Source organism: Dendropsophus ebraccatus, chromosome 9 (genome assembly GCF_027789765.1).
Source record: "Dendropsophus ebraccatus isolate aDenEbr1 chromosome 9, aDenEbr1.pat, whole genome shotgun sequence".
Classification (NCBI taxonomy): Eukaryota; Metazoa; Chordata; class Amphibia; order Anura; family Hylidae; genus Dendropsophus; species Dendropsophus ebraccatus.
Genome location: NC_091462.1, coordinates 31,805,708 through 31,832,120, shown reverse-complemented (window position 1 = coordinate 31,832,120; position 26,413 = coordinate 31,805,708). Strand labels below are relative to the sequence as shown.

The 26,413-nt window shown below is 41.8% G+C and overlaps 1 protein-coding gene across 8 annotated transcripts in view; it reads right to left on the bottom strand.

Moving 5' to 3' along the window:
• LOC138800825 (sodium channel protein type 2 subunit alpha-like) overlaps nt 1–26,413 on the bottom strand; it is a 118,768-nt gene that overhangs the window by 67,237 nt on the left and 25,118 nt on the right. For 4 of the 8 annotated variants that reach the window (XM_069982879.1, XM_069982877.1, XM_069982878.1 and 1 more), the window contains exons 7-13: nt 23,919–23,982; nt 23,605–23,746; nt 23,175–23,381; nt 18,949–19,251; nt 17,487–17,861; nt 14,509–14,641; nt 3,919–4,157 (exon numbers count right to left, since the gene is read on the bottom strand). In XM_069982879.1, coding sequence (XP_069838980.1) covers nt 3,919–4,157; nt 14,509–14,641; nt 17,487–17,861; nt 18,949–19,251; nt 23,175–23,381; nt 23,605–23,746; nt 23,919–23,982 — 1,463 coding nt within the window. Of the gene's footprint in view, nt 1–3,918; nt 4,158–14,508; nt 14,642–17,443; nt 17,445–17,486; nt 17,862–18,948; nt 19,252–23,174; nt 23,382–23,604; nt 23,747–23,918; nt 23,983–26,413 lie in introns of all 8 variants that reach the window. The other 4 variants (XM_069982881.1, XM_069982880.1, XM_069982883.1 and 1 more) reach the window with 2 other exon arrangements.

Genomic DNA, 26,413 nt, shown 5'->3' with positions numbered 1-26,413 from the left:
TCAACCCCATTTTTTGTATTCAGGGATGTAACTATAGGAGCCCAAATCACCCTCTGCCACACAGTGGTGTAATATAAGACTAAAGTAGTAGTTTTTCTCCTTGAGGAGATCCTAGAGGATCCTGGAGACCATTCCATGTTCCATGGGGTAAAAAGTATGCATAGTAGCTCTCCTCTAAGGGCATGCTTTCTGCTGCTTATTGGCGGTAGCTTCTCAGTTTGTCACATGGTAAATAGAGATCTGCTATAAACACTGCACTAAGGTCCAGCAGTCGTATTATTACCACTCTATTCTGATGTGGCAAAAGGAACTAGAGCCAAGATACAATTACAACCTCTACAACCACAATGGCTACACACTTGCACATATCCATATTAGAGTATGTGATATACAGTATACAGATCGCTCTAGGAGGTCAATCAATGGGTTTAATATGGATGTTATTTTAATATTTTGTTGCATGTACAAAAAGGGGGCCTTTTACACGGGGCAATTATAGGCCAGCAGCATTGTTAGAAACGATATACGGCCAGTGTAAACGTGACATCGATCAGGGAAGGGGAAGGGGAAAAGGGGAAAACATCCTATCCTCAGCTAATAGTGTCTTTTGAGTCTGCTTTAAAATTCATTGTAATTAGCCGCACATCTTTTTGTGTATACAGGGTAATGTGTGACCGCTAAAAATGAAGGGAATATGTATATATGTATATAGGATATGTATATACCTGTGCTGTCAGTTTACAGATCACAAGCAGTGTATACGTACCATCCGTGCTGCTTGTGATCCGACATGTCACCAGTCCTTCAGCCTCCGGCTGTCTCTGGCCACCGGGACGCAGGGCCTGAACATACAGTTGGCTGCTGGAGTACTGGAGAGACATGGGCTGCTTGTTTGCACTCTGGATCATTCATGCAGCTTGGCAGCTTGATTTTTTGTGCTGATTGTGCTAATCTCGGTTATTTGTTGCCCTAGTGGCCGACAACTCTTTTAGTCTAATAGGACTTTAAAGCGACTCTGTACCCACAATCTACCCCAAACCACTTGCACCGTCGGATAGCTGCTTCTAATACAAAATCTGTCCTGGTGTCCGTTCGGCAGGTGATGCAGTTATTGTCTTAAAAAAACAACTTTTAAATTAGCAGCCCTGTGTCAAACTGCTTGCACCGACTCTCTGTCCCTCCTCCCTGCCCTTTTCACCATTGGGAATGCCCCAGGCAGGATTTCTCCTAATCATTACCTGTCTAAACACTGCATATGTGTTGGATCATTAGGGCCCATGTGCAGTGTTCAGACAAGTGATGAATAGGAGAAATCCTGCCTGGGGTGTTCCTAATGGTGAAGAGGGCAGGGAGGAGGGACGGAGAGACGGTGCAGACCTAGGGCACAGACACTCTAGGCCATGCCAATGTGACACAGGGCTGCAAGTTTAAAAGTTGTTTTTTTAGGACAATAACTGCATCACCTGCCGAACCGACCCCAGGACAGATCTTGGATTAAAAGCAGCTATGTGACTGTACCAGGGATTTGGTGGTGGGGGGGAAGATTGTGGCTATAGAGTCGCTTTAAGTCATAATTTAAAAAGTATAAAGAGTAGTCCAAAATAAAGTTAACATTTTCATTGCTCACTGAACAAAAATGCATTGTTTCTTTATACAAAATAGATGCACAAGCCCAATACTAGAACACCTCAGCCTAGGCATGTCAACACAATGAACCGATGTGATGTACAGGCTTCCCATTTCAATGTAAATTAGGCCTTTATTAGATATGCTGCAAGTGACTCCGTTCAATAAGAGACGCCTGCACTTCTTCAATTGTGCCAGCTCAGCAGTGCGTATTCTGCGAGTCAGAGCTTCAGCCGAGGGAACAGTGCACTGAACCCAATGTTACTGCAGCACTGGCAGCTTGATAAACCAATGAATCAATGTTTGTTCTCTCATATTCATTGGTGAATTAAAACACGCTTTGCAATTATTTGCCTAAGGTCTGCAAAAAATGAATCAATTGTCACAAACCTGTGCAGCGCGTGCTGAGCCGAAATCTAGACACTGCACAAACCTAGATAATGTAGAAGCCAATGGCCTAACTAGTATACTGGGCATAAATACAAAAAATTATTATGTATAAAACAAAAATAAATTAAAAAATGCCTCCTAAATATATTTGTTTTCATAGTCTGTTTCTTGGTCCGTAAAGCAAATGGGCTGTAAACCAGTCCAGGCTGGGAGATCATTGTTTCTTCTCTGAAGGGGAAGGAAGATAAAGCCCCCTGGGCACCACAATATTCTAGTCAGTGGGAACATTTCTCATTCACACTCTTCGGCCAAAGGACAAATGATTTTTCATCTTTCCACAAATATTTTACACATGGCTGATTTCTTTCCAGATAATGGTATGTTACTGGTTGGCTAAAACAATTGTGTAATGTGTATAAGCACCTTAAAGGGAACCCGTCACCATGAAAATGCTATCTTAGCTATCGGCATCATGTTATAGAGCAGAAGGAGCTCAGCGGATTGATATATATCTTTATGGGAAAGGATTCAGTATAACCTGTAATTTATTGATTGAAATCTCTGATGTTTCCATGCTAAAGAGTCCAGTCCATTGAGTGACACCGCCGACTGGACTCCTTACCACAGAATGAGCAGGGATTTCAATCAACATGTTACAAGTTATACTGAATTGATATATATCAATCTGCTCAGCTCCTCCTGCTTTATAACATGATGGTGATAGATTAGATAGCATTGTCTTGGTGACAGGTTCCCTTTAAGACAGTCTCTAGAAAGAAATGTAGAATACTCCCTAAAGGCGGCACCCTTAGAGTTGATAAAGTCGACATTTAAAAAAAAAAAAAAAGCTACCACACGTTGACTGAAATGGACCAAATGATCGATTTAGCAAGAAATAAGCAAATTCACAGTAAGGCTATGTTCACACTGCCTAAAAGTATGGCCGTTGATGCCATCGGTCCACTAGGTAGTGTAAACATAGCCTAATAATAAAACAAAGCACTTCGTCATCTCTAAAATACGCTCATCAGCCTGCTTCCATTTAACTGACTGCCGCTACGTGCCACTCCTCCCTGGATGCTGGGGAAAGCTGGATCCAGTCCTGGGAAAGATATTGAAGTGCTTCGCTTCGTTATTACTGTGAATTCGGTCATCTCTAGCTGTAGCCAAATGATGACTAGAATGTTATCGTCCAAAATGTGTTAGAAATTTTTAGACGCTAGTCAGACAAAGGATTGTTCGGCCAAGAAAGATCTTTCATTTATGTGATGTGATGACACACAGCCTCATCTCTGTGTGAAGGGTATAGTGTTAATGTTCTGTCCTCTAGCAATACAACAGAGTTTCTATCTATTACCATTGATTATGAGATGACTCTGCCGACCTTGTCCCAATCTACACAGCAAAACTTAGGCCAGAATTATTATACCTTTATGTGTATTCCAAAGCCTTACTTAATCATTAAAATTTAAGATTTTATTTGAGATATAGTAATAGATAAAGCAAGTCTAAGGTCAAATAAACCAAGATGTTTTTATTACCTTACATTTTTACCACTGTTTTGTTGAATAGTACTAAAAGACTTGTCTTTTTTATTACTTTTCCCATTCTTTGAAATGAGAATACCCTTGTGAAATCCTCATCTTGTTTCTATGCCAACCGTTCTAATATCAAGATAAAGTTTTACACTTCATAGCTGGAGATGACATCTACCTTCTCTCTGGCTGAATCCTGACCCATAATGAGGCTGATCTGATCTCCATTCAATCACAAACTGAGAATTGGAGTTACATAATAGTGAACATCTAAGGTACATCACGGTGGTTACATTATACGTCTCGAAAGAATAGAAAATTACACAAAAAACTTTATCAGGTCATGTTCATTAACAGAAGAACTTACCAGATTTCCAACAACCAGAACATTACTAAATTCGTTAGTAATTGGATAATGCTCCATGGCCATAAATAACGTGTTTAGAACAATGCAGATTGTAATCGCAAGGTCGACAAATGGGTCCATCACGATTACGTTGAGTACATGCTTTATTTTCAGCCACGCATCACAGCAGTCCCATATCAAATACGTGTTGGCAAATTTGTTCCAACAAGGTGGACATTTTTGCCTGGATTCTTCCAACTCTGTATAATGCAGAAAGACAAACCAAAAGAAAAAAAGTTAAATTACAATAGGCATATATAAATTCTCCTAAATTCTCCAGCATTCTTCAGTGATAAGCACTGGGGTCACTGCAAAGGACAACCTCAATATTTATGCATGGAGGGATGGTTCAGAGGGGCGGATTGGTGTATTGAGGGGGTAGCTTCTCCCTAATGCAACAAAGCTTACATAAATTTACCTAATTTACATATTGATTAAAGATTTACCCAAATCATAAAAGGATGAAAGTAAGACAATTACCTTCATTCTCAGCATCCCTGGCCGTACGGAAAAATCACAGCAGATTAGAGTCTTCTAACCTGAGGTTAGTATTTGTTTAAATGTTTAAATCAGTGTCCTTTCAAACAACTTCCCTCCATGTGATAGCCAAAGTGATTCTGAACATAATTGGTAAATCCCTTCCTTTACTAAAAATATAGTCCTAAAGTCTTGGCCACTAGGAAGGACATTTAAGAAGACCAGCATACTCGTACACAAGTCTTAACTTAGGCCTGCCCCAAATTACCCGCCGGATTCACTAAATCGGCCTGACCTGCCTAACAGGGGCCTAATCTCCTGAACAGGTGCAGATTTCTGCCAAGATTTAGGCATAAATCATGGTAAATCTGGCACTGAGGGAGGCCACACCTCTTCCCTGCCTTTTCCTCTGCCCCCACCCGCCAATGGGGCTAGTGGGGAATATGGCTGGCGTACACTAGGGAAAAGGGGTAAATATACACCATCCATCTAGAGTACGCCAGGAGTGCAGCTTTTTATAAATCTCCCCTAGGTATCTATCTTCTTTGCAATCTGCTGTCCACTGCTTGTTACCAGGGGATTTCTGTCTCTGGTAACAGAGAGACCCAGGTCAAAATACAGTGAATAAAGGTCAGGTTTAGCATCTGCTATGTGCAGATGGGGAGAACCTGGGCTGTGTACCCACACTGGTTTTAGAATGAAAACCAAGGCTTCCCTCTGATCTTTCACCACCCATAATGCCCAGGGCAGCTATCCCTTGCGGCTCAGGGTAACTCATTAATTCTTGCTGTTATCTCCTGCTTTTCTGCTCACGGAACACTTTGCAAACCCTGTACAGTAGCCCCCACCCCCACCCCACCCCTCTCTCACATGACATTTATATTAGTGTACTGTGTAATACATCCCCAATATAAAGTAGGCCTGTCCAGTACACTTTCACCATCACATTGTCATCGTATAGTAATATGGACTAAGTGTTGTACTGTACTGTGATTGGCTAGACAATTAGAATAGTAAGTAACTCTATGAAGTATTAGCACTTAAATCTCCTCGTCCTCACTCTGAAGGGTTAATCTAACATATCCAGACGGGTTTTTAAAAATATTTTAAACAACAGCCTTAAAAAGAAATAATTAGAGTTACTCACCCTCCAGATCCACCCTTGCTGCGGTTCCAACACTAGCTAGTCCCTGCTGATCTACACTTCCTGTTTCCATCACTACACACAGGAGGTAACTGCAGCACCCCCTGATTGGCTAAGTGAGCATTTTCTGTGTGTTGAAATGAGACCAGGATCATCAGGGACCGGTAAGTTTTGAAACAGCTGCAGCAGTGAATCAGGGAGGTGAGATAACTCTTATAGGCAGGGACTCTTCATAAACAGCAAGAATGGGAAATTAGGGAGGCGAGTAACTTTTTTTCTTTTTTCTTTAGCCAGCCTGACTCCTTTTAACAAGATATTTGTCTTACGGGACAACCACATTATTGGTCCCACTACAGTATCTAGCTCTGCGAAGGTGAACAAAACGCAAAGTCAAGAAGATAACACACTTTATTCCTAAATAAAAATTCTAACATGCAATTGAAATCCTTGCCCAGCTTAGGAGTCCAGTGGGAGGTCTCAATGAATAATTGACAGATTGTCTGTATATGTATACATAGGATAATTTTTTACTCACCGTAAATTTTCTTTCCTGTAGTCCGAAGCAGCAGCACAAATGGGGAAGATCCTATCTTCCTGCAATGGTAGGACAGATGGTACTAATAAAAGATTGATTAGGAGCCCTATAAGAAGGCCATACAGACCCCTCCTCCTTGTGTCAATTCTAACGACAAAAAAATAAATAAATTAAAATTCATAGTAAAATCTTAGTTAATAAGGCATTAAAACAATCAAGGTATGCTGCATAAATAGTTTGTTTAAATCAGGGCGGGAAGTCTGTGCTGCTGCTTCGGACTACAGGAAAGAAAATTTACGGTGAGTAAAAAATTATCCTTTCCCTTTACGTCCTCAGCAGCAGCACAAATGGGGATATAGCAAGCTATGAAAACAGACTAGGGAGGGCCATTACATTACAGAAGACAGAATGGCTGAGCCAAAAACTGGTTGACTCGTGAATATCTAGTCTATAGTGCTTGACAAAGGTAATGACGGACGACCATGAAGCAGTCCTGCATATTTGTTCCAAGGGTACAGATCTTTTTTCAGCCCATGTGGATGATATTGCCCTCGTTGAATATGCCTTGATTGCACCAGGTACCTGTAATCCAGCTTCTTGGTAGCATATGGAGATGACTTCCCTTATCCATCTGGACAGAGAAGCTTTGGATGACTCGCATCCTTTGTTTTTCCCTGCAAAGGATAAAAACAAGTGGTTAGATTTCCTGAAGGAGTTTGCCCGTTCAATATACATGCTCCAAGCCCTTCCCACATCTAAGGGATGAAGCTCCTTCTCTCCCGTGTTGGCAGGAGTAATGGATTGTAACAATGGAGATGTGGAAGAGACTTTCACCCACCAGGCTTCAAACATCTTCTTTACCTTCAGGTAGGTTCTGTAGGCAGTTGTGGCTCTGGACTGCAGAAGAGTGGTCACCACTTTGACAGCATATCAATTCCCACCTTGTTGACGGCAGTCAAGCTTCGGACAAGCCTGCCCTCTTGAGTTATTAACTGAGGGTATACAGAAGCCTCCAGATTATTCCTATGGAATTAGCGCCATGCTTTTAGATAATAAGAGGCCATCATGAAACCAGAGACTTGCTACTTGCAAGATTTTTAGACTCTGCCCACACCTGGCAGGGACGCTGGAAATAATCTCTGCTACTCTGTGTCAGTAGCTGGGGAGACTGGGAGAGTTCCCAGAAGATTGTTAGGCAGGGGGCTCACCATTGTGAACCATGCCCTCTTGGGTCAATAGGGGCAAATGAGGCTGACCAAGGCCCAACCTTGTCTCAGATTCTGCAAGACTCTGGGCTTTTTAGGAGTGAGGAAAAAAGGTTTTCCAATTTGAACCTTCAATAGGAATAGGTCTATTCTCCATGCGATTTACCAGAAAGCTTCTGGTCCAGAGACCGTTCTTCAGACAGGATTACATCGCAGCATAGATTGCCAGCAGACAAAATGCCCCTGCCTCCAGTAGTAATGCTACTGATTTAGTGCCCCTAAAAAGATCTATATGCGCCATCCTAGATGCGGTTTTGATCTTATACTGATAGCTTTCCATAGATTGATGTGCTGGAGTGGACTAGTATTCCCTTCATATGTTGGATGCCAGCAACATCTCTAATGGGGATTAAGGCTCCTTTGCTCGTTGCTCCTGCATACAAGCGCCCCACTGTGTGCTTGATACATCAATGGTTTTCTCTACCCACTTTATTGGGAGACTGTTGCCATTGAGCAGGGAAAGCTATCCTTGTCTCTGGGTGTTATTTCCAGTGTAGACATAAGACCCAAGGGTATCAGATGAAGTGACAGCAACTGGGGAGTGCCGAGAACCCAGACTTGTGTCAACTTCTGTAATCTCTCTGGAGGAAGAAAGTCACAGACTGGGGATCTATTCTCCTCCCTAGGAATTGTCCCATGCCAGAAACAATGATGAGCTTCAATTTTCTCAGACAGTCAAAGTACAATAGACATCACCTTGGTGACTGTAGATGGAGCCAAGATGATTCCAGACAGAAGGGCTGTAAATTGAAAAGAATTCCAATTGCCTTGTACAAAGGGTCTTGATGTAAAGGAATATGCAGCTTTTGTCTGTAGACAGGTACATGTGGGTATACATGGCCAGATAACGTCCTTCTTCTAGGAGGGAACTAGAGCATAAATCCTCCATACAACCGCCTTCTCAGAGAAGGCCGTATACAGGTACATGCAGGTATACCTGGTCACATAACATCCTTCTTCTAGGAGGGACCTACAGATCATAGATCCCACATACAGCACCTTCCTCAGAGGAGGCTGTAAACAGGTATACACGGTCAGATAACATACCTCTAGGAGGGACTCACAGATCATAGATCCTACATACAGCACCTTCCTCAGAGGAGGCCACATACAGGTATACACGGTCAGATAACATCGCTCTAGGAGGGACCCACAGATCAAAATTCAATATGGTAGCCTTTCCTATTATATAACACTGGTACAGACCTCTCTCATTATGGAAATAAATTATCAGAAAAGACGTAGTCACAAGTTCTTGTTCCCATCCCCAAGGCCTCCGAGACATCTGGTCCTTCTTGTGCAGGATTCTTTCCTTTACCTTCCGTACTAGAATTCCTACGGAATGGGGAACAAAAGTAGAAGTTCCTTCTCTTCTTATTAGACTGGGGCAGATAATGGACCTGATCATAAGAAAAAAAGAACTTTCATGAGAATGTCCAATACAGATCCAACTCTCTTTATATTGGAGTGAACATCTGCCCCCTTACAACAAAGGACCAGTCTCCAAACCGTGGGGATCGGGCAGCCAAGTATACTGCTCAGCTATAGTAATATAGACATTTATTTTATTCATTAATTATTATTATTATTATTATTATTATTATTATTATTTTCTGAACAAGGTCTTTGTGCGTCTGAAGGAGCCATGACCTCGGACTCCATCCAGTTCAGCCTGTAGATTATCATTCAGATGTAAAATCTTAAGCAGTCATTGTCTCTGAGAAAAAGTTGCAATCTACAAATGAATTCCCTGCCACCTGAAAGTGGAATCTTGCAGGATCTGTACGCCTCCAGAAGTTCTGTTACCAGAATCCTGCTACATCCAAGGATGGAAGTTGTGCCAGACTGACCGGCCGACTAACAGACTAGTGCAGAGTGCCTGGAATCAGACACACAGGTGCACTGAATATGCAACCAGCAATCCTAAGGCGGTGTTCACACATAGCAGCTTCATAGCTTTACTGCATCCTTCAGTACACAGAAGCTCCATAGGGTCACTGCATCATCTGATATCAGTATTACAGAGTGTAACTAGACAGCAGGTGTACACAGTATTACAGAGTAATTAGACTGCAGGTATACACAGTACACATCCAGCATCTCTAAGCATGTAGCTTCATAGGTCACTGCATTATCTGATAACAGTACTAATCAGATAGTACACAGATGTACATGTCTACAATCCTAAGGCCATGTTCACACACAGTAGCTTTACTGCATTCTTAAATAGCAGCACTGGAGCAGCGCAAAAAAACTCCATAGAATCACTGCATCATCTGATGGCTGTATTATGGAAAGTAATCAGATAGCAGGTGTATCCAGTACACATCCAGCAGCTCTAAGCATCTGCTCACACACATAGCTCCATACGGTCACTATATAATCTGATAGCAGTATTAGGGAAGTAATTAGATAGATCAGTACACAATTAGCAACTCTAAGGCTGTGTTCACACACAGCAGCTTCACAGGGCACTGCATCATCTGATAGCAGTATAGTGAAAGAAATCAGACAGCAGGTGTTACACAATACACTACAATTCTAAGGCAATGTTCACACACAGTGGCTTTATAACTTCACTGCATTCTTAAATAGCAGCACACAGAAGGTCCACATGATAACCATCATCTGATAGCAGTATTAGCGAAGGTAATTAACCAGCAGGTGTACATAGTACACAACTAAATTCTAAGGCAGTGTTCACACACAGTAGCTTCACTGCATTCTTAAATGTTAGCACACAGAAGGTCCACATGATCACTGTATCATCTGATAGCAGTATAGTGAAAGTAAATAGACAGCAGGTGTATAGTATACAACTAACAATTCTAAGGTCGTGTTCACACACAGTAGCTTCACTTCATTCTTAAATGGCAGCACTGGAGTAGCACACAGACGCTCCATAGGGTGACTGCGTCATCTGTTAGCAGTATTAGTGAAAGTTATTAGACAGGAGGTGTATCTACCACTACACAATAACTCTAAGGCTGTGTTCATACACAGTTTTATAGCTTCATTGTATCATCTGATAGAAATACTGGAAAAGTAATCAGACCGCAGGTATACACATTACACAACTACAATTCTAAGGCTGTGTTCACACACACAATTTCACTGCATCATGTGGTAGCAGTACTATAGAAAGTAATTTAGGCAGCAGGTGTTCACAATGCACAAATAGCAGCTCTAGGGTTGTGTGCACACACAAACACACAGTTTTATAGCTTCACTGCATCATCCGATGGCAGTACTATGGAAAGTAATGAGGCAACAGGTGTACACAATTAGCAGCTCTAGGGCTGTGTTCACATACAGTTTCAGAGCTTTACTGCATCATCTGGTAGCAGTACTATAGAAAGTAATCAGGCTGCAGGTGTGCACACTGCACAACTAGCAGCTCTAGGGTTGTGTGCACACACACAGTTTTATAGCTTCACTGCATCATCTGATGGCAGTACTATAGAAAGTAATGAGGCAACAGGTGTACACAATTAGCAGCTCTAGGGCTGTGTTCACACACATACACAGTTTCATAGCTTCATTGTAGCAGTACTGGAGAAAATAATGAGACAGCAGGTGTACTAAATACCCAACTAGCAGCTTTAAAGCTGTGTTCATGTATACACACTATAGTTACATAGGTCACTCATATAGTGAAGCAGTCTAAGGTCACTCATATAGTGAAGCAGTCTAACAGGACTTGCACAACCAATGTTAAAAAAAAAATTAAAGACATTGAAACGAAACATTTGAGGCGTAAAAGTATCATACAACATATATATCAAATAATCCTCCTGACACACAGGCCAGGCTTCCAGCTCAAAAGAAAAAGCAGCATATCTTACCTTGCTGAAGTATCAAGAAAATTAGCAGCCACCCAGGTGAGGACACAGGTCTGGCAGCACCATGATACTTACTGCAGCAGCCGCCCAGGTGAGGACACAGATCTGGCAGCACCATGATACTTACTGCAGCAGCTTCCTGGCTTCCCTCACACAGCGGCTTCATACAGCAGAGAAGCTGAGCGATAACTCTACTAAAAAGTAAATAATCTCCTCTCTGATACAGCAGAGCAGGAAAAACAACATTTCTATAAAATTTTCCCCTCTCCACACGACCATGTGGAAAGGAAGAATCTTTGGAAAGGAAAGTCAGACACAAACATAGGCCTGAGCCTGCTTCCCTCTCCTACCACCTGTCCCACAGGAGGACAGAAAAAAACACAAGGAGGAGGGGTCTGTATGGCCTTCTTATAGGGCTCCTAATCAATCTTTTATTAGTACCATCTGTCCTACCATTGCAGGAAGATAGGATCTTCCCCATTTGTGCTGCTGCTGAGGACGTAAAGGGAACTAGTAATAGCTGTCAGTCACTGTGGTGGAACACCTGCTAGACTCTTAGGATCCATTTACACAGAAAGATTTGAAGCCAAAGCCAGAAACAGACAATAAACAGAGATCAGGTCATAAAAGACAGCCTGAGATTTCTCCTCTTTTCAAATCCATTCCTGGCTTTGGCTTCAAATCTTTGGCAGATAATCCTTCTGTGTAAATGGACCCTTAAAGTGACACTGTCACCTCCTTTTTGCATTCTAACATCTCTACACAGGTGTAAAGGGAAAATTTAGCGTTTTTCATACCTTATTTCATATCATACGTCATGGTGTTTGTTCAAGTAAAAAGTGTCCTTTTATTAACTGCAGATTGTATTAAGTGGGTGTGGTCTCACGGTATTAGCACCACTTAGCCCCGCCCATAACGGCACATTGATCCCGCCCCCTTGATGCCCACTGGCCGACGAGGGGGCGGGGCCAACAGTGCCGTTGTGGGCGGAGCTAAGTGGCGCTAATGCCGTGAGGCAACGCCCACTTAATACAATCTGCAGTTGATAAAAGGTCACTTTTTACTTTAACAAACAACATGACGTATGATATGAAATAAGATATGAAAACCACTAAATTTACCCTTTACACCTGTGTCGAGATGTCAGAATGCACAAAGGAGGTGACAGTGTCACTTTAAGCACAAAGTATGCAGGTGTTTAATTATTTGATATAATGATGATTGGATAATTGTAATGATAATTATAACTGGATAATCATACTTAAGTGTATTCGGAAAATCTATTGATTTTCAATGGACAGAAAGCTGGAAAAAATAGTCTCTCTGGATACTACTAAAAACATCACTCATCCTAACATTAAAGCTGTATACAGAAAGTGACAAGAGTTTTGTAGGGCCAGCACTATAATCTGCCTACAGCATTGGCAATCTAGCATCTCCACGTCTACACTGTGTAAGTCAATGTGAATGACAAGAGGCTTCTGTCAGCAGATCTTTGAGACAGACAAAGCAAATGTGAACTACCAGTTAAGAAAAGAAAAGGTGGCAATTTCTCCCAGAAAAAAAAAATATAAAATATAGATGGTGGAGTAATATATTTTATGAAAAAAATAGGGATTATAAGTAATTAATACCTGCATTTTCATGTGTAAAAGAAAAGCCTAAGGAAAAAAAATATATATATATATAAAGAAACAAAAACAAACAAACAAAATACTATTTGAAGCCTGTGCTGTGGTTTAAAACTAATGCCATAGAGTCAAAAAAGTACTAAAGGTGCACTTGTAGCAACTGAATTTTTTGCAAATAATAATGCTGGAAGAAGTGCCAGGAAAAAGAAAACCCATAACCCATTCTGAATGGGAAACCACCTTAAAGGGGACCTGTCACCATGATAATGCTATCTAAGCTCTCAGCATCATGTTTTAGAGCAGATGAGGTTGAGCACATACATATATATATTCAAATGGAAAACATTTTTAGGAGTCCAGTGGGCAGTGTCACTCAATGATAGGACCAGCCACTGGACTCTTAAAGGAAACCAATCAGCCGAATTGGGATTATTTGGTTCCTTGCAGCACTGTATAAAGCTCCTGTGTAGCTAGCAGCTAGTATTGGCGGTGTCTGCAGCAGCAGTAGTTTTATACCCAAGAAAATTACGTTTAATCCCCCCGTGCACGGCAGGAAGTCATCTGAGCGGTTCCCTGTAGGGATGGTCCAAACCTGCCGAGGTTCGCAATGATTCCCGCTGTCTTAAACCTACGTGCAGAGGGTGGATACAGCGGGAGGACCGCCTGGAAAACCGGGATACAGCCACAGCCATAGGCTGTATCCCAGTTTTCCAGGCGGTCTTCCCACTTTATCCACCCTCTCCACGGAGGTTTAAGACAGCGGGAATCATTGCCGAGAGTCTGGGTTCGTACGAACCCGAACCTCGGCAGGTTTGGAGCATCCCTAGTTCCCTGTCTATGTCTAGTTACTGGCACCTCTCCCTGTCAATCATCGGCCACGCGCGCTGATAGGCAGAGAGCGGTGACTAAACAAGGGCCCCAGTTATGATCGGCGTTTGAATCCTGCTGCCAGAAGAAGGTGGATGCAGCTGAGGACTGCTTAGAAAACACGGATACAGCCATAGGCAGTCCCCATGCAAACCCAAACTTTTGGCAGGTTTGCTCATCTCATCTACAAGGTTGTAATCAAAACACTTGGGGTTTGGAGGGTTGTGTTTGAAGCACACTGTAAATTAGGCCCCATCCCCAAATGCCCGGCCAGATGCACTAAGAGGCGCATTTCTCTTAGTGAATTTGGACCAGTCTGCACTTTTGGGTGGAGCGAAAATCGTACTCCTAAGCAGGTGTAGATTTCCACCATGATTTCAGGTGTAAATCATGGTAAATCAGGCACATAAAGAAGCCTTGCCTTGCTGCGCCCCTTTTGCCTGCCCATCGGGCAAGCGGGGGGATACGGTAGACATATTCCAGGGAGAAGGGGTGAGTCTGCGCCTTTTCCCTGGAGTATGCTCAAGCCGCAGCAATGATATATGCCCCCCATTTATGTCCAGCCCCCGAGGACATAGATAACAAATAATGTGTCTACTGGTTTCAGGTTACTGCACAGAGAAATCATGCATGAATCCCTAAAAGATGTCTTTACCTCAAATCTACACAATGCCAACATAATCCCAATTAAAAAAAAAGAAATAAAGAGCCAACATAGTCCCAATAAACACATATACTTAAAGTACACTATATATGCATAAACTGCCTATTCATGTAAACAGTAGAGTACCTTCCATCGTGTTGGTGAGATTGCTAGCTATACTCAAAGCTCGCTGTCTCAATATGGGATCTTCCAGTAAGTCCATGGAAACATGATAGGAACTTAATCTTCTTTTCCGTAAATCATTTTCTGTGTTTGTACCCTATGAGAAAAAACACAAAGTTACTAAAGAAGATTTTAGGGATGGTTAAATGGTGTCTGTCTATAGGTGCATCATGCATCAAGCAACTAAATGTAGCTAATCTGCCATCTCAAATTAAAGTTATTAAACTGGCTTCTATGTCCGTAGTTGCATTGCTTACTGCATGCACTAGCAAATTTTTTTTCCGGGTGCTTTTTTTTTCTATAGTGCCGCATTGGATAGCTAGTTATAACATAAAATATGGCATGCCGCACTTTTTTCTTTTTTTTTGCCAAAAAAATTGCAAAAATTACTGTAAAATTACAAATAAAAGTTTATTAGTGTTTTAATAGGAACCTACAACCTCCATACAGTGTAGACAGCCAGCTATCTGTACTAGTATGCCAGTCTTTAGTTACATCACAAGTAGCTGAGGGATGGTGAATCAAATGATGATCTTAGTGTCTAAAAAATCGGCTGTCACCAGTGTCCATTACTTCTAAAGATGTCAGGAAATTGTTTTATTTTATTTTATTGCTATAAAATTTAAATTGGTGACAGTGATGAGCGAGGAAATTAGGCAGTCAGAGTCCATTTTGTTTAATATAATACATGGTAAATGCTTTGCAGGTTCCTACAATATGGCTTGTTGCTAGGAATACAATGCCCTAACGCTATGGCCTGTTTTATAGCGTTGTCAGGCAGTGCAGTTGTCAGGTACCATGATCGATTCCAACTCAAGGCCCTGGTGAGGGGTTCTGTACCTTGGTACTGAAGGGCATAATAAACCACAATATGGGACAAAGTAGGTTCTACGACTAATAAAATGTTAGTAATATTTTAGGGGTAGAGAAAATTATTGTTTAAACCAGTCAAGCCCTTTTGCCTGCCCTTAATTTAGTGGCAATTTGTTCTAAGCTGAAGACCTGCCTGATCTGACTGGTTGCTAGGGAAGTGTTTGAAACTGGTTGTTAGGCAGTTTATCCCAACTACCAGTTTGTCAGACAAGACAAGGCTGATGTCAGAGATGGGTGGAGCAACTTGACTGAAGTAAAAACATGCAGTCCATCTCGGCTTCAGTACTAATCAAATGTTTCCTAAAATAAATTTCATTAGAAGATCCCTTTAAATAACTTACATTGTTATGAATTTTATGCTTTTCTTAAAGGGGGTGTCTGCTGAATCCATCTCCTTTTCTTTCCTTTATATACATTGTGATGTGCTGCTAGTAACAATGACCCGAACCATCAAGGAGTCAGCCTACAAGCTCCACCCTACAGACTCATTTATAGGTGGACAAACCCACTGGACTCATTTGCACTTAATTTAAATTAAATGAAAAATGGTGTAATGGGTGATATCATATATTACTCCTAAGAAAACATTTCAATAGAATGCTAAGGCTAACTAAAACAAAAATCTAGTCACACACTTCCTGATATGATTTAGATATGTATATATTCTTATAAGAGAATACCCATGAACCACAAACCCTGTATCCTGAGGCTCCGGAAATGTGCAGATGTCAGTTGTGATAGTAGATAAAACGTTCTTTCTGTGAGGTCAATCTCCCTTCAGAATGTGCATTGTTTTTTAGGCTTGAAATATGACATTTATGAATATTTTATGTCACCTATTTTATGTGTTCTGTGTTATGTGTGCATTAGATTAGGTTAGACTGTTAGGCTTAGGTAAATGGGGATCTCCAGGATTCGAAAAAAAACACAGCTACTTTCGTGCAAAAACAGCACCACACCTGTCTTCAGGTTGTGTGTGGGATTACAACTCAACTCCATTCACTTCAATGGAACTGAGCTGAAAACCCCACACCCAAACTGCGCACAAAGAGTAGCCCTGTTTCCGGAGTAAAGCAGTCATGTTTAGCTAAGCCTGGATTACCTCTTTTGCAGTCCGTTTAATAGATGCATTTTTAAGTGGTTGCTTTTAACAAACAAAAAAAAAAATGCATTTTTTGGCTAATAAACCCAATCACAAAGTTTCTTAAAATCGCCTGTACTATTGATTTCTGCAAAAAAAAATAAATAAATAAACGACAGTGACACTTTAAGGTAATCCAACAGACTCCATCATGTGAATGTTTGGCACAGCATAGTGTTTTGAACAATACAGATGTGAACAGAACATTAGGATGCATTCATACTGTAGTGTATGTCTGACAAGCAACAAAGGCTCCATTCACCCGATGGAGGAAGAAAGAGTGTCCATGCATGTGGAAAACCATCCTGACATTTGGAAATTGAACAATCAGTCTAGAATCAGTGATGTTCTCTGCATAATGTTTTTCTGTAAGGACCAGTTCACACTACGGAATCAGTACCAAGATTCCGGGTGGAACTCCTCCGCGCGGACTCCTGCCTTCTATCAATTACAATGGGAGACCGGGGCCTAATACCATAGAACATTATTGGTTTAATAATCTGTAGGTTTGTATTATATTTATATACATTATATTATATTTTAGTCGGCTATATCCTCTGCGAGTGGTGGGTTTGACCATCAGTATGGGGGCTCTCCCAACAGATGGTGTCAATAGAGATAGGAGTGGTGCATGATAGAAAATCACCACTCAATCACTAATTTACTAATACCACTAATTTACTCAAAAGTATACTCACTACCCTAGATGTACCCTAAATAGCAATAAAGTATGTGTTGAACCATACCTTGTTAGCTGAACATAGGATTAGTGTATAGTAAGGTCTAAAGGTTGATAAAATATGCAGTTAGTATATTATAGGCCTTGCAAAAAGCAGTCACATTCAAAGCTTGACCAACCAAATAATTTGTTCCTGGTGGAAGCACTCTACATAGGCTACCATGCCTTAACTATTTGAAACTTCCTTACATTGTCGTCAGAAGCTGGTCTATCTATTATCACCTCTGGCAGTAGTAGTCCAGCAGGCGATGTTGGAGCAGACGGACCACCGAACAGAGAGACCACTCCATTGCAGTCGACGGTGCTGTGCATCTTGCCGTTCGCTGGAAGCACTGGCATGGTTCTTGATGCTTTGCTGGTTTGACTAAAGTTGCTTCCCCGTCTTTGTCTGTGAGGTACAAACAAGGATCCTCGTCTACTCTCATTGTCTTCGAATGTGCTGTGTTCGTCATCCGCAAAGTCATTTTCCGATGCCACATCCTTCCCACGGCCTAGGAACATGCTGAACATGCTGGTCCTGCTGTTACGCCTCGGCGTGACATCATTGCGGACATCCAGCAGAGACTTTTATACAATGAAAAAAAAAAATATTAGAAATGTCAATTAATAAATTAAGTCTGCTAGAACCAAATAATCAAGTAACAAATACAAGTTGTAGACTAGAGATGAGCGAACCTGGAGCATGCTCGAGTCGATCCGAACCCGAACTTTCGGCATTTGATTAGCGGTGGCTGCTGAACTTGGATAAAGCCCTAAGGCTATGTGGAAAACATGGATACAACCAATGACTATATCCATGTTTTCCAGACAACCTTAGAGCTTTATCCAAGTTCAGCAGCCCCAGCTAATCAAATACAGAACGTTTGGGTTTGGATCGACTCGAACCCGGTTCGCTCATCTCTATTGTGGACATATAACCCGGGCATAAAGTTTCCCCAGTGGGATGAAACTCCCGCCCCTTCCACTGGGGGTGGTCCGCCCTGCCTCCAGTGCTTCAGCCTGGGGTGGTGCTCGGCAATAGACCAGCGGTGTGCACAGGAAACGGGCCGCAGTACAATAAAAAAGGAAAGCGGCACCGGCTTTCCTGATGGTACATACGCTTTAATGGGTTTATTACCAAATGATACTTCATGATAGCTAAAGAAAAGCAAGTGTTCACCAAAGACTTGCATTAGGTCCTACAAGGTGTCACGCCAAACCCTGTTTTAACAAGGTACTTGCCAACCAATGTAGTTGACTACTACTTTAGTGTGACAAGGAAATTTCAACAAAACGTAATCTGAAGCAGCACAGCAAGGAATGGGTTGCACAAAGCACTAAACGGCTACTGCTGAGATGAGAGAGAAGCCTTGATTTACCTTTCAGGTAAACATAGATGTTCCTGAGAATGGACATAGTTAGCAGGTACACAACCCAGACTCTCTCCTCCTCTCCTGCACACAGCAGAAGCTAAGCCCCACCCCACATTTTTGTGTTCTGTCTTGCGTCTGTTTCTAGAGACAGAAGTCCCCTGATAACAACAGTGAACAGGTAACTGCAGGTAAGGGGACACCTACTGGCCAAGACTTTAGAGCTAAATGAAACAATTTACAGAATCACATGGTGACCATTCAAAGAAAAAGTTTACAAAAATACAAGAGTCAAAATGTACCTCATGGGGTGACGAGGTCTTCGTCAATCTAATTCCATCATAGAGGAACTTTTTCAGGTTGCTTTCTGATGTGGATTTGTGAAACTTTTCATCATCGCCCTTTTCATCTCCATCTCCTTTCTCTCTTTGATGCCGTTTCTTTCTTCGGTTTCTTCTTTCTTTGGCACTTTTCGAGCTTAACTTGGTACTTTTTGAACTTAACTTTGAAGCTGCAGATGAACTCTCAGACAGTCCGCCATAACCAGTTCCACCACTAAACTCTCTAGAGCCAAGAGCTGCCTCTTGAGCTGCAAATGCCGCTGCCTAATGGAGGAAAAAGAGGAAATTCAGAGTGATATTGCTATTCATTTAGAAAGTACTGGTCGGGATACAGATTGATTGTTATGGGCAAGTCCTCTTCTTTCCCCATGAACTCATTTTGACAAATCTCCACACTATGCTCAGGATAACAATAAAGCAGGCTTTCCCTGAATACAGAAATCAATAAGTCATTACAGAAGCATTACAGTAACCAATACTTGCAATGGAATCAATGCTTTTACTCCACTTAGTCAATAAAGCAAGGCTGCCTAAGAGAAGGCAAGAGGAGGTTATATAAGTGAGATTAGTAAACAAGGCAGTATATAGTACTACTCCAAAAATGATGAAAAAAGGCCAGAAAGTGAGGACAAAAAACGTCCATTTTTGTTGTTCTTTAGGGGGGTGTTCACACATACAGCATCTGCAGCAGATCTGATGGCGCAGATTTGAATCTGCAGCAGATCCGCAGCAGATCTGCAGCAGATCCGCAGCAGATTTCATGGCCCAGAGTTACTTTGCATGGAATCTGCAACTTCAAATCTGCGCCATCAAATCTGCTGCAGATCCTGTATGTATGAACGCACCCTAAGGCCCGCATCATAGCTTCCCATAGCACAGAGTGAAGCGAGCTGCCAGAGCAGCTCGCTTCACTGTGTGAACTAACAGGTCCTTCTGCGGGCGGAATTCATTGAATTCCATACGCAAATAATGGACCTGTCAGTTGTTTGCGGCGCCGTATGGGAACGATGTGTGTACGCTCCAGCTGGGATCCCACAGCAAATAATGCTATGTTCCACCCCGCAAATCTACGGCTGTAGTTCTGCGACGAGAACTACGGCCGTAGATTTACGTAGTGTGAACATAGCCTAAGGGTGTGTTCACACGTACAGGATCTGCAGCAGATCTGCAGCAGATTTGATGGTGCAGATTTGATGACCCAGAATTGATTTGCTTTGAATCTGCAGCTTCAAATCTGCGCCCTCAAATCTGCTGCAGATCCTGTACGTGTGAACGCACCCTTAGGGTACGTTCACAGCTTATTTTCTGCTGCAGATCCGCAGTAGATTTCATTTAAATAACTGAACACAACATCAAATCTGCACCATCAAATCTGCTGCGGATCTGCTGCGGATCCTGTAGGTGTGATAAAACTCATTCCAGAAGGTTCTAATATGATTGCTTGTTGCAGAGTTACTGTTGTACCCCAGTTATGTTTCAAGGCTCTTTAAATGGTTGAGTATTGACTTACAAGGGCTTGCACCTCCAATAGGTGGCACCAGAGAGCAAGCTCCCTTCTTTCTGAAGGGAGGCAATTTTGCATGGGTCTCTACCTGTATGGGTGGAACAGCAGTAGAGTGTCATCACCTCCTTGACTGTTTACCCAGTTCCCAACTTATAAACTGTATTTTCTCATTCTGCATTGTAGGGAGGGTGACCGTGACTGTTTCATGCTGCCTGAGGTTCGAAAGGTTCTCTTTAAATATAAAACTTAAAGGGGTTCTCAACTTTGGACAATCTCTTTTTGGTAGAAGGGTCTCCTGACATTAGAGGGTTTCACTGCTGGAATCCCCATGCAATCTGCTGTTATCTGTTAAGGAGTTTGATAATAGGTGTTCTATTTCCCTACAGCACCACCACAGGGGATATTGAGTATTACATGGCATGAATGTGCTGGGTCCTCCAAAACAAGAAGAGCCACTCTTTTTAGCTACTCCCTTCTTTGGCATGGCAGGATTTATAAATTGGGAACTCCAACCCAGAAAATTGGCTTTTTAATCCAGGCAACCAGCGTTTAAAGGGGTAGTCTCTTTCAAATCAACTGGTACCAGCAAGTGCCAGAGATTTGTAATTTACTTCTATTAAAAAAATCTCAAGTCTTTCAGTATTTATCAGCTGCTGTATGTCCTGCAGGAAGTGGTGTATTCTTTCCAGCCTGAAATAGTGCTCTCTGCTGCCACCTCTGTCCATGTTAGGAACTGTCCAGAGCAGTAACAAATCCCCAAAACCTCTCCTGCTCTCCAGCCTGGAAAGAATACAAATCTCTGGCACTTTCTGGCACCAGCTGATTTAAAAGTTTTTTATTATTATTATTTTTTTTTGGGGGGGGGGGGGGGGTTGAACTTCCCCTTTAAGTCACTATAAAAAGGAGCATCCTCACATTGTATTGGGCTGACATTGCTGAAGTGCTGGTGGGTGGGATTTAAATACCCTGCAATGCAACAGGACAGAGAATGCTCCAGACATTTTGGCAAGGGCCAAAAGTGATCTCATCCTTATTACATCTGCATGAGAAGCACATTTAGTTTTGGTTTAGTACTGCAGCCCCTTTAAAGTTTGTTCCTGTACATGGTTGCTGGCCATGACTTTTTTCTGTACACAGTGTTATTGCTGGCTATTCTCTATGCAGGGAACCGAAGAATAACGCTATCCATTGGAATGGAGCTGTGCCGTAGTTTCCCGCTCAGCAGGTAACTGGGAGCACCACTGTGCAGGGAATGGCTGTAATAGAGCTTCAGCCCTTCATCCTCAGGTCCTTCAATCGGTGAGGTTGTAGAAGTCAAATCCTAACCACACAAAAACTGATGGAATATCCTAGTGGTATAACATTACTTTTTGAGATGTGAAAACCTATTTAGGAGTCTCACTCACTATGTATTATGCAGAAGTTGCTTTTTAAAAAAAAAAAAAATATTTACTACTAATCCTTGTATAAGCAGTGGCTGCTACCATGACAGCAATGCAGAAATCCATATGTTTCCTTAGTGGTATTAACAGGCCCTGCATGGGGAGATCCATAAAGAACCTGTATATTATGTGCGGTAAGCAGTCTATAAGCAATATTTTAAAGATAGGAATAATATGAACCCATTACATGGCCATGAACAGAAAGTAAAAAACAAAACAGCAGCAGGACAGCATGGAGGGGGTTACACTAAACACACTAAGCACTCATCTGCTACTGTTGCTTCTGATGAGCTAAAGGAATGGGAAAGGAGAGTCATATTGCAGCACTTTGGATATAAAGCAGTAAGTGCACTGGTATTTACACAAGAGGCAGCTGCTTTCAACTTCGGAACTTTTTGACCTGAGACATGAGAGGAAAGCCTTGATTGACCTATGGGGAACAGTGTGCATCATTTTCAGCAGATAGACTGGCTTTGTTTGCAGGTACACAGCCTAGAGTATCTCAGGCTCTCTCCCTCTCCCCTGCACATAGCTAATGCTAAGCTCCAACCCAACGTCCTGTAGTTTGACTTGCTCTGTCTGTTACTAGAGACAGACTTCCCCTGACAACAGGCAGTGGATAACTGATTACAGATAAGTGAGACACTGATTGGCCAAGATTTTAGAGCTGTTTTTCTGGGTTAAGTAGTCCTAGGTAAATACAGTAAACCCAATATACAAGTGGTGTAAAATTGATTTAAAGAGGATGTACCATCAGGTACATCCTCTTTAATCTGACCCAGGGATAGAACGGCGCCGTCACGGGAAAGCCGGCGCTGCGGTCTGTTTTTGAACCACAGCCCGGTTCCCGTGTACAGCGCCGTTCTATCCATGGGTACCGGGCTGGAGCTGAAGCACAGGAGGCGAGCCGGCCCGCCCCAAGTGGGAGGAAACCCCACCCCTCTATGACGCGGCTCCATTCATTCTAATGGATCCGCATCATAGAGAGGAGAGAATTCCCTCCCACTGAGGGCGGCCCAGCCAGCCTCCATTGCTTCAGCTCCGGCCCAGTACCCATGGATAGAACGGCGCCGTACACGGGACCGGGCTGCAGTTAAAAAAATGGACCACGGCACCGGCTTCCCCGTGATGACGGCGCCGTTCTATGCCTGGGTCAGATTAAAGAGGATGTACCTGATGGTACATCCTCTTTTAAATACAAAAATGTCATACTCAAGAATATAGATTTTTAGATATATTACCTGTATGTCTTCTTGATGTTTTCTTAGCTGCTCCATCATTTGCTGAAATTCAGCTTCCTTCTGCTCAGCTTCTTCTAGGGTTGCCTGGTTCTGCTCATCATAGGCCATGGCAACAACGGCCAGGATCAAGTTTATCAAATAGAAGGACCCCAAGAAGATCACCAATACAAAGAAGATCATGTAGGTTTTCCCAGCAGCTCTTAGGGTCTAAATGAAAAATGTCAAAGTCATACTGTCACTTAAAAACTTTTGAAAAGTCCCATGTCTAGAAGGCAGGCTTCATAGACTTACAATGGAGCCTGCCTCCTGAAATAAATCAGAATGAGCGGCTTAATTTAACTGAACGCATATATATATATATATATATATATATATATATATATATATATATATATATCAGCATGTAATTATTTTGCATGTCTTTGCTCACCAGTTGGTAAAGATTCTCCCAATAGTCCTGTGTCATCAGTCGAAACAGAGACAGAAAGGCCCAGCTGAAGGTATCAAAGCTTGTATAGCCATAGTTGGGGTTCCTTCCAGTTTTCATACATTCAAATCCCTTTGGACATTGGCTAAAACACAAAACGTTAGCATGTTTAAGCAACAGATATTGCATAATAAACAAAACATTTTGCAATCTATATTTCTGGGTTATAGCAAACAGGTGAAGAAACACATAAAAGTAGTTGATATGAATGTTACTTATAAAGAATATGTAAAAGAAAATGAAGGATAATTTCTCACCCGGCATCAGTACTGTTTCCACAAAGAAGGGCGTCCCTCTGCCCGGGCAAAAAGTAAAAATTTCCTGTTTGTAAAAAAAAAAAATTGTAACAAATGATAAATGATAAAATGATATAATTGATAAAAGTGATATATTTCAGAAATGTTCAGGCACATGTATCTGTTCTAACCTGATTTATTGATTCTGTTTTACTTTAAGACTTACAGACTATAAGTCAGAAGACGTTGGATTTGATAACCAGGATATTAGAAGATGCTATTTTCCAGTGGTCAATGATACTCAAAAGTACATGGTTTACATGGGATTTTACATGTTTAGGCTTTGTTCACACTGCGAACCGCGAATATACGCACGTAGTTTTGAGGTTGATGCGTTCGCTTGAAAGTATACGATATACGCCCGCACAGTGCACACTACGTATGAGCTTACGGCCGGATCGTATTCGGTGCCGTGAAAAATGAACAAGACCATTGTTTGTGGACGGAAATGTTGAAACTCACGGCCGTGGATTTCTATGCGGTCCCGTACGGAGTACTTATTCCAGCCAAATTTAACTTGATTTTTCGATCCAAAAGGTTCTGTGTTGTTTACAGGGCTGGGCGAAGATTTCCAAGTAAATGACCCGCCTCAGATCGCTTCGAAACAAGCTAGGGAAGCATAACTGTACTGCGGGCGTATGTTCGCGGTGCGTACGCATCCGGCCGCATGTCGATTTTTCGCACGCCCGTAGTTTCAGCCGCACATGTACGGCAGCGTAAGACCTGCGTACGGATTCGTACGCAGTGTGAACATAGCCTCAAAGGTTATGTTCACACAACATTTTTTCAGCTCCGTTTAAAATGACATCCGTTATTTTGGGGTCTAAAATAACGGATGTCATTTAGCTGCCTGACCTCCCCTTAGTGCAATGACTGGTGTTTGTACATTTTTCTAGTTTGGGGTTACTAATTGGCCTTTGGGTGTGTCTTAATTGAAAAGTCCATTGAATTTAATAGTAAAAATGGAGAAAGAACGGTGACAAAAGAAAAATCGCGTGTGAACAACTAATAAAAAACGTCCGCTGTTTTCAAAAGACGTCTGAAAATATTGATCATGTCCATTATTTTGATGTCCGCGGTAAAAACGTCCGTTATTCAATGGATTGTGTGCATTGGACGTCCATCTTCCCATTGACTTTGCACTGCATTGCCATTGCAGTCAATTAAATCGCGGCAAAAAAAGGACTTTTTTTAAATATCAAAATCGACCGCCTTTTCTCTATTTTTGACGTTGTGTGAACATAGCCTAACAATGCTTTACAATATTCTTCTCTAAGAAGCTTCTACTCTACCTAAGAAGCTGACATGTCACTTCTGTTATCAGAAATCTGGTAGATCTGCAGTAAAATGAGCAGGTGTTTCACCCTTAGGCTAGGTTCGCACATCGTTTTTCTTCGGCTGTTCGACGCCCGTCTTTTTGGACACCTGTCATTTTGAGGCCAAATAACGTCCGTTATTTTGCAATGACATCCGTGATCTTAAAATAACGGATGATATTTGGCTTCAAAATGACGGGCGTCCAAAAAAACATCCTTGAAACGGCCAAAAAAAGACATTGTGTGAGCCTAGCCTTATGTATAAAAGGAGTAAAATGTGTGCTGAAAATTCAGAACATTCCTGTAAGGTAATGAAAATGCTTAAACGCTTGAATTTTAAATGGGGTTATTCCACAATTAAAAGTGCTAAATAAAAAAGTAGATCCTTTAAAAACAAGCAATCTCACAACTTATTGTACTGTATTATTTTCCTTGTTGTTTTTTCAATCATGGTCTTTGTGTGTCCACCCAGCAATGCCTCAACTGATGGTCACACATGTGCAGGCTTTGGGAGTATTTGGTAGTAAAATGAGTTGCGGAACTACCCTTTAGGGAGTAGAATTGGGCTTTAGGGGGTTTCACACATATTTTTATTTAGTTTTTTGTTTGCTTGTTTGAACCAAAGCCAGAAGTGGAATAAGCCGAAAGGAGAAGAATAAGTTTATAGTTCTCGTTAAATTCAAAAATTATTTTGACTTTGGCTCAAACTGGTCAAAAAACTGTTACAAAATGTTGTGCTGGAAACCCGCCTTTCTCCCATTTCAAGAAGTATCACCTATTCGCAGAATAGGAAATAATTAGCTCACTGGTGGAGGTCCAACTATTGGGACCTCCACTGATTCCGAAAATGGAAACTAAAATGTCCCCGGAAAGAAGTGAATGCACCGCATAGGTCATTCTCTATGGGACCTTCCGAATAGTGCAAAGCTTCAGAAGATGGGAATACCCCTTAAAAGAGGCTTTCCACACAGATCACACATGTATGGTAACTTTGCATTTAAGTAGATTGAAGATTTAGAAACCTTAAGGACACCTTCATTCTTGGGATCTGTGGAGGCTTTAATGGTGGAAAATGCAGGATCATTTGGCCAGTCTGTTTACTACTGAATATGTTTATGGGATGTTGAGACGTGTTTAGGA